This window comes from Solanum dulcamara, chromosome 10, assembly GCF_947179165.1.
Source record: "Solanum dulcamara chromosome 10, daSolDulc1.2, whole genome shotgun sequence".
Lineage (NCBI taxonomy): Eukaryota > Viridiplantae > Streptophyta > Magnoliopsida > Solanales > Solanaceae > Solanum > Solanum dulcamara.
In genome coordinates, this window is record NC_077246.1 from 1,939,715 (window position 1) to 1,947,870 (window position 8,156).

General features: G+C 33.6%; 1 protein-coding gene and 1 long non-coding RNA gene across 4 annotated transcripts; both read right to left on the bottom strand.

Annotated features, from left to right (window-relative positions):
- Positions 1-1,103: 1,103 nt before the first annotated feature.
- LOC129870848 (uncharacterized) lies at positions 1,104-1,886 on the bottom strand. The gene is made up of 2 exons (XR_008762137.1): positions 1,647-1,886; positions 1,104-1,419 (listed from the first exon to the last, which is right to left on the bottom strand). It is a non-coding gene; the product is annotated as an uncharacterized LOC129870848 (long non-coding RNA).
- A 718-nt stretch (positions 1,887-2,604) lies between these two features.
- LOC129871243 (uncharacterized protein C3F10.06c) lies at positions 2,605-7,794 on the bottom strand. 3 transcript variants are annotated; one of them, XM_055946142.1, is made up of 7 exons: positions 7,428-7,794; positions 5,581-5,738; positions 4,577-5,270; positions 3,862-3,962; positions 3,646-3,754; positions 3,299-3,358; positions 2,605-3,179 (listed from the first exon to the last, which is right to left on the bottom strand). In XM_055946142.1, the coding sequence occupies exons 1-7, from the start codon at positions 7,708-7,710 to the stop codon at positions 3,010-3,012; spliced, it is 1,575 nt and encodes a 524-aa protein (XP_055802117.1). In that variant the 5' UTR covers positions 7,711-7,794; the 3' UTR covers positions 2,605-3,009. The 3 variants fall into 3 exon arrangements, with proteins under 3 accessions (XP_055802117.1, XP_055802118.1, XP_055802120.1); XM_055946143.1 differs by having other exon boundaries at positions 2,606-3,179; positions 5,581-5,733; positions 7,428-7,744; XM_055946145.1 differs by having other exon boundaries at positions 2,606-3,179; positions 5,581-5,733; positions 7,538-7,698.
- Between the last annotated feature and the right edge of the window lie 362 nt (positions 7,795-8,156).

Sequence of the window (8,156 nt, forward strand, 5' to 3'; positions counted from 1 at the left end):
AATTAATATCTTTTTGGGACCCTCCATAAGTACCCAAGAGATTAGTACGTGTAGCCTCGGCATGATCTAAGACACAGTCATAGCATTTAGAGGTTGAACAAGTGGAATTAGACGATTTTCATTAAAAAAAAATCATGGGCTAACACACAAAAAAAATATAGAACACCTTCTGTAAATGTTTTGCAAAAAAATTGACCGATGTCATATCACCAAAAAATTCATGGTCTACACACACGAAAAAACTGAGAAAATCGTCCAATTCATGTTGAGTGACCCTAAATGCTAAGAGAAGTAGCGTGGATCATGGCAAGCCTATAGGAATTCTTCCACATTATTATTTTATCATTTAGGGGTCACACAATAGGAATTAAGTGATTTTCTCTTTTTTTGTGTGTTAGTCAATACTAAAAAAAATGATGTGTATCATGGTGAGGTTATACGTACCTTTTCCTCAAGTCATTACAGAGGATTCTGTAATAATAAGGGTTTTGAAATAAAAAGTGTTGAAAAACATATCATCAAAAAATTCATTGACTAACACACACAAAAAAACTGAGAAAATCGCATAATTTCTATTGAGTGACCTCTAAATGCTAAAAAAAATGGTGTAGATCACGGTGAGGCTATACGTACTGTTATCTCAGGTCATTACGGAGGGTGTTTTAAAGGTTTTGGAAAGAAAGTGCCCGAAATCATATTACCCAAAAATTCATTAACTAACACACATGAAAAATTGATAAAATCGCCTAATTTCAATGACCCCTAAATGCTAAAAAAAACTTGATCCTAATGTGCAATGGTTGTTTGTTCTACAGATGGTGGGAGTATTTTGGTTGATTTATGCAAATGTCTTTTATATATTGGTTAACTTTATAGATAATGTTAGATTGTTGTCTAAGATTAACGTTAGGATAACTTATAAGTTTTTTAGTATGAGCTAATAATATTTTTTCATAAGATTTTTCAATTTGATGAAAAAAGATTTTTAGATTATAAGCTAAAATAGAAATAAAAAGAATGATAATAACATCTATATATCACCTTAAAAAAATTCGTCGAAAATATAGTCACTCAAATTTAATTTTATCATAAAACTATTATAATATTTTTAAAATGACAAAATTACTCTAACTCAGTGTATTACACGTTAAACATAAGAATTTTGTAAAAGAGAACAAAACTAATAGGATAAGAAAATTGTGACCAGTTTGAGGAAGACCCAAATTAAATTAAATTATGTGTAATATAATTGGGCCATCTTCGTCGTCCGTCTTCTCTTATACCCGCAGTCTTCTACGACCGTCGTATGAGTTACCTCAACGAACCTTTGTGTCAATTTGTAATAGAGATGTGTGGTGGATGTAGCTCTTCGTCTTCGGTTTCAATGTTTTCAATTTTCATCATGAAACATATATAAACCTACGAAACATGAATTCATTTGATTGGGCATAAGGTGTATGAAATAAAGATTTTTGAAATTTATAGTCTTAAACATGTCATAATATATAACTAGAAGGGTAAAACAGGAAGTAAAGTTAAATTGTTGTAAATTTAGAAAAGGAAATAAATTCACATAAATTGAGACCCATAGAAATATATATATGAACCCATTATTCCAAAAATAAAGTAAGTGTAATGTTAAGAACCTTGAAAGTCGAGGCCGATCAAATTTAGATTCTGAATTCACTGCGTCAAGTGGGGGAGACTTTGTAACGGCAAAGGGGGCAAGAATTACTAATGGAGAGCCATTTGGTAAGGCAATTTGCATGAAAAACATGACCACAAGGCATTTTTTTGCCATGATTATCAATATTTCTTTGAAAACCTTCTATGCATACTATACAAAGGCCAATTTCACAATTAACACTAGGCAATTGAACTTGAGTACTCACGTCGTGATCATCGGAAGGCGTAAAACACCGCGGTGGCTCCACCGTGTCACCGCCTGAAATTCCGACCGTCGTTAAAGCCAAATCAAGATCGAAAGCTTTATCCATATAAAATGAAAATATGTAACTTATGATGATTAATTCTACAAGGTTGTTGAACATATATATAGACGTTTTTTATTATTAAAAAAAAGAAGAAGTTATGATGCTACACTACTTGGAAGGTGGGTTGGACAACAACCTTAATGCCATGAATTTAGTTTTTTTTTGCTTTATAATATAAGTACAAATTAAATATATGAGATTACAATATAATTACTTAGAAAGAATCGACGTATAGTTTCTGTTGACTAAGAAAACTTTGTTAAAAAATAGTTTGGTTATGTTAATTAATTTACATAAGGAAAGAAAGAGTCAATGTGTTTATATCTAAGAGTTCGAGTAAAATATAATTATATATTGACAGTGTAAATAAATTTTGAGTTTAAGTTATATAAAATATTAGTGTATAAAAGAGAGGTAACATTTTTTATTCTCTTATCACACTGCCACTTGACCAGGCTTTTTTCAATATTTTTAAGACAATGTTATATTGCAACAACATTAATATTATATCCAATAAAATTCTACATATGGAAGCTGATTTAAGACTATTGCGTACATATAAAATCATAACAGTAATTAATATTAGAGTATTGCGGCAATATTTTTTGGTATAATAAGTCAATGAATTATCTGAAATTAGGTGAACATATTTAAATACAATTTGGCAAGTGGCGATACAAATTGACTGAGTCGTCTAAGCCCACAAATTTGATTACTTAATATATTAGTTCTTTGACTAAGTCAGGTCCACTGTCGTATTCCCTTTCCATGTACATTTTAATTTGCTGCACTTGAACCGAGGGTCTAAAATCTGCATACACTTCACCCTCTCAAGACTCCACTTCTACCATTGTGAGAACATTGTTTTGAAGTTATGAAATAGCAAATGAAGTAGAAAACAGAATTTCTGCATGATACTATAATAAAAATACAAGGCTGCTAAACATTCATTGAATTTATAAAACTTCAAACTATTCATTTAAGTCTCATTCAACGCATATTGAAGCAAGTTCCCTCAAGAAGTTGTCGTGACATTTCCTCCACAGAGATAACTAAATACTTGCTTAACATTCCCTCTTGACGGGCGAGCATTCACAGCAAATTGACAAATAAACACCAATCGTCGCCTTAACTCCAACTTATTGATTCGTGTCTCGTTAAAAAATCTCCCTTCATCAAAGAGCCCTAAGGAAAGTATTCGAAAATTAGAATATTTGTCTGAAAACCTTAAGCAGAGCTACGTTTTCCCAGTTATTGCGATGAAACTAGAGAATAATGACATCAAGATCGCAAAGCACATGTACCTTTGTCATCAAATAATGACATCAAGATTGCTAAGCACACACAGATGCTAATATCTTCCCCTGAAAACACAAAATAATTTTGTGAGCGATGATTTTGTGTTTTGCAACTACAGTCAAAGACAATTAAAGCAATAGCACAATCAGTTGGTGTATTGAGAAGAAATCAGACAAGTTACCATAACATGCAAAAATGGAGATAGAAGTAGATCGAACGTGCCCCCACCCCACACTAACCTCACCCCAAGAAATTTGATGTGGACCAAATATATTCAGTTTTCACCTTCAGTTAGCACAAGTCAAATGGCACGTGGAAAACAAACTCAGCAACATAGTAAAGTCATACTTACCACTACTGCAGCAAACTAGGAGTCTCTTCCCTTTTGTCAAGTTGTTCTTGGCAAAATTCACAGCTGAAGGAAGATTTCTTAACAAAGAAGACCTGTCAAACTTCGAGCTCTGTATTGTACACAATCCCAACCACCCAAAAAACAAAAGACGAGAGAATAATTATTAGTCAACAATTAGGTAAATGGGCAATAGACATTCAAGGAAGTTATACACACCACAATAGACAGGTTTAGATGGGCTTCAGACTCCTTGAAACGAAGAGAATTAGTCTCCAAATCACAACTCAATACACAATCAACACCAGATGCATCCTTAGCTGCATGGTAAATCTTCAGTCAGAGTGACCATTGCAAGAGGTTCATGACAAAAATAAAACGTTGGCACCAAATAAAGATTAGAAAATCAATTAAAAAAAAACGAGATAGGAATTACATGAGTATGCAATGGACATATAACCTACAGATGCAATCTATTCGAGAAAGCATAATTCCGTACTCCGTATGCCTTCTAGACAAAAAGGAGATTTATGCTCTGAACAGTGGCATTATTTTACGCATGAATGAATATCCAGCAAATGTGGCGATTCTGCAGCATAAAGCTTACGAATTTTAACCTCTCTAAATCGAAAAAAAATCTATGCAGTTGAAAAGAAAAAAAACACAAAGTAGTCATGGAGCTTAGACCGCAGAAATTTAGGTATCCATTCACAATGAATATGATGAAATTTCAAATAAGGCGGCAGCATATTACAGAGAAATGGTTAATTACATCCCATGTAAGAAGTATATAATTCGTACAGCATTTAGATCCGAAAGCATAGCCCATGCTTTGGACTACCAAGTAGTTAACCAACCTACACTTTCAATTCATAGTGCATATTGCTAGATTCAGAAATAATGTAAATTCAATGACAGCACAGAGGAAGCATACCAAGCTGAGTTGTGCCAACTGCTAGATTTGTTTCCCCCAGCCAAGATATGGAATTTTTATCATACAAATTCTCATCTATGTTCATACATTGAGGCTCCAGGTCTAGTTGTTCTTGAGCAGGAAAATGGCCACTACTCGCAGAAGATTTTGAAGGCTTAATAGATATTTGAGGAGCATTTTCTCCCCTTTGTGCACGGTATACCCTGTCTTTTTCAACAATATCAGCTACATTCTTATTACACGTATCAGGACCAGAGCTTATGAGATCATAAGCATGTTTCCAGAAAAGATTTGGTGACAAGCCCCTTGCCCAACTTTCCTCATCGTCTCCAGCTCCAGCTATGTACCTCCAACTAAATTCAGAGGTTGTTCTTTGCTGAAAATTGCTACTTGGGGAGGACGTAGAAACAAGTATTATTGGAGTGAAGTCCCAAGAATCGCAATCAGGTACTTCATTTAACCAGATCACAGTTTTTTGTGAAATCCATAATGGGCGTAGCGGTTTTTTCAGGGACAAAGCAATGGAGGCAATATCAGCTCCACTGACCTCCAGATCCTTGGTCCATCCATCTAAACGCTTCTCAATAAGCGCTCTTTCAGTATTTGAGACCCACAAAGGGAGATGCAAGGAACAATCCCAGCTATATGAGCCCTCATTAATAGTATTACGACATTCAGTGGAATCATTTGACTCCTGTCCAAACAAATTCACGGAAGATATCAATAAGCTCATGAACACATAAGGCATTTGTGTGTGTGTATGGATGTGCATATGCAGGGGCATAATTACAACTTATCATAAATAACAAATCTATGTTGCACATTATGCATAAAGTTTCAGGCCTGATGCAGTCTTTGACAAGATAGACAAGCAAAAAGCCAGACAGATCACAAGCCTTGAATTTCTTTTCATAAAAATCCAGATGTTTTTCTTTCATCATATATTAAACTATCTTCATTCCTAAAAATATTATCATACATTGAAAGAATAAGTTGTAACTTACATTCTTTTCTGCTCTACCAGTCGAACCAAATCTCGCTCTGTAATTCCAAATGGCACGATTCAATACACAGGTCCAAATAGGTATTGTCTTTGACATACTATCTGGAAACCTCTTCCCTTTCCTTGTTGAATCAACAATCATACACCCTCCCTTCTGTCCTAACCATCAATTAGCAATTAGCTTCCAACTATATCATGTATACAAACAAATATAGTCCACCTCCAACCATCAAAGTAAATAAAGATATTATATATATAGATAGATACATTATAACGTTGTTAAATACAAACATCTAACCAAGTGATGTGGAACAAAATGGAAGAAAGAGGAAAATCCTCCTTTTATTTATGTGGGCATTTATTTTTTTCGAGTCATATTTTCAATGTGATGTGAGACAAGCTTAGATTATTTTTTTCAGTTTTTAATTGAAATTAGAATCAAGTTATATTAAAAGAGAAGATATAAAGTAAACAATAATTTTGGTTTAATATCCAGAGGGTCTATCAGAAACATCCTTTCTACCTCCCAAGGTAGGGGTAAGTTCTACGTACACCCTGCCCTAGCCCGACTCCATTTGTGAGATTACACTGGGGTATGTTGTTGTTGTCGTTGTTGTATTTTAGTTTAACATTAGTTATATTTATTTCTTGATTAGAAACAAGAAAAACCAACCTTAAATTCCAAACCCTCTACTTCTTCATGGTAACAGATGATTACTTTGATGTTCTCATCCAGATACTAAAAAGCACCCGCAATTGATCCAATGGTTTTTGGATCGATATGAAATATGATTGTGACTTTAGTGGTATGTGATGTAGCTCATCCAGTCACAGACAAACAATGTTTTCAAGCAAGGAATTGGCTCGATGGGGTTTTTCACATATGCCAATAATTAAGCACTTGTACGAAAGCATCTCCAATAAAACTAACTCATAGTAAGAAAATAGCCAAACTAGGATGTCCCTGCAAACAAGTTCCTGACATCTCAACTCAAAAAAATGTTGGACGTTTTTATCCATTTCACATGTTAGAATCTACTAGATATAAAAAAAACTCTAGTTGATTAACACATTCATTTTGGTCCATTCCGAAATGATTAACACATTCTATATTTGAAAACTCTTTAATCATAATGTTCCCATATTTCCCCTTGGCATTTTAAGACAACGAGATGCTAAACTTACTTTTGGCACATTAACATCTCAGCTCATGTGTGGAAAAAATTGGAAAAACTACTTAATTACACAAACATTTTTACCATATTTACTAATTCTCCCTATAGTTTGAAAAAAAATACATATTATTTCACTATTTAATAATTTCATACAAGATTTCAAGTTAGATGCACTAGATACATTCTGAAATACATATTCATAGGAGAGAGACGAGGAAGGGAGAAGGGAGGTGAGCGAGAGAGACTGTGTATCCCAAACGAATGTGAATCACATTAGATACATGTATTTGGGATACCAGGTACATCCTGAAATATACAAAGGGAGAGAGGGATGGAGGCGAATGAGAGAGCCAGAATACATGTGAATCTGACTTGTATACCATGTATCTAGAACAAATTACAGCTCATGTATCCAAGATACATGTATGTGGTAAGATTTGTAATATTGACAACTCCTAAAGGAAAGTAATTTGCTCCTAAACTAGTGGGATTTGCGTTGTTTGCCCAAAATAAAATCTTTATATTTATCATTTTTCCATGACACGTCCAATACTGCAATTTTTTGAAAAAACAAATAAAAGGGACGACTATGAACCGACATATGCTCACTTAAATATTAAGAGGTTTTAAATATATATACATATAGCAAAATCTATGACATAAGGAAGGTTACCAGCAAGGAGGGCAACATGGAGGTTAATTCGAGATGTATTGAAAGACCAATTATTGGTGTGTCCATCAGTTGACTTGAAATAGCAGGTAGAGTGGAATTTTTGAGAGTACCAAAGTCCACAACGGAGATTTGCTAGCAGCGGAAGCTCCGGCCATAGCTGAGCAATCTCGCCGACAAATATTGAATCCTCATAAATTGATCGTAGAGCGTTGTAGAGAGTGTTTTCACTTCGTTTTATGGTTCTCGAAGCTTTGTATATGTTCAAGTTTTCACGATTCTCCATTGAAAACACAGAGTTTGCCGATCGCAAAATTTGCAGCTATAAGGGGGAAGTACAAGTTTGGGCTATAGGCATTTGGGCTTCTGTGGTGTCATAAGGGAGAAGTGCAAAGGGAAACTTGAGTAAATCATTTATAGCAATAAAAAAATAATTTCACTGAACACTTATAATATATTTATAATACAGTTTTAATACATATTGCAGAGAACTATTTATAAAACATATATAATACAAGTTTTATAGATGAATAATACATTTATCACATATTTTAATAGACTTATGATACATTATGTCAGTTTCTTACTATACAAACATAATATATATTTTAAAACACTTATAATACATTTATATTATATGCATAATTCACTTTTAATACAAGTGTAGATTTATCATAATATTGCTATGTATTACTATAAATGGTAATAAATAAAAAATATCGCTAAAATCAG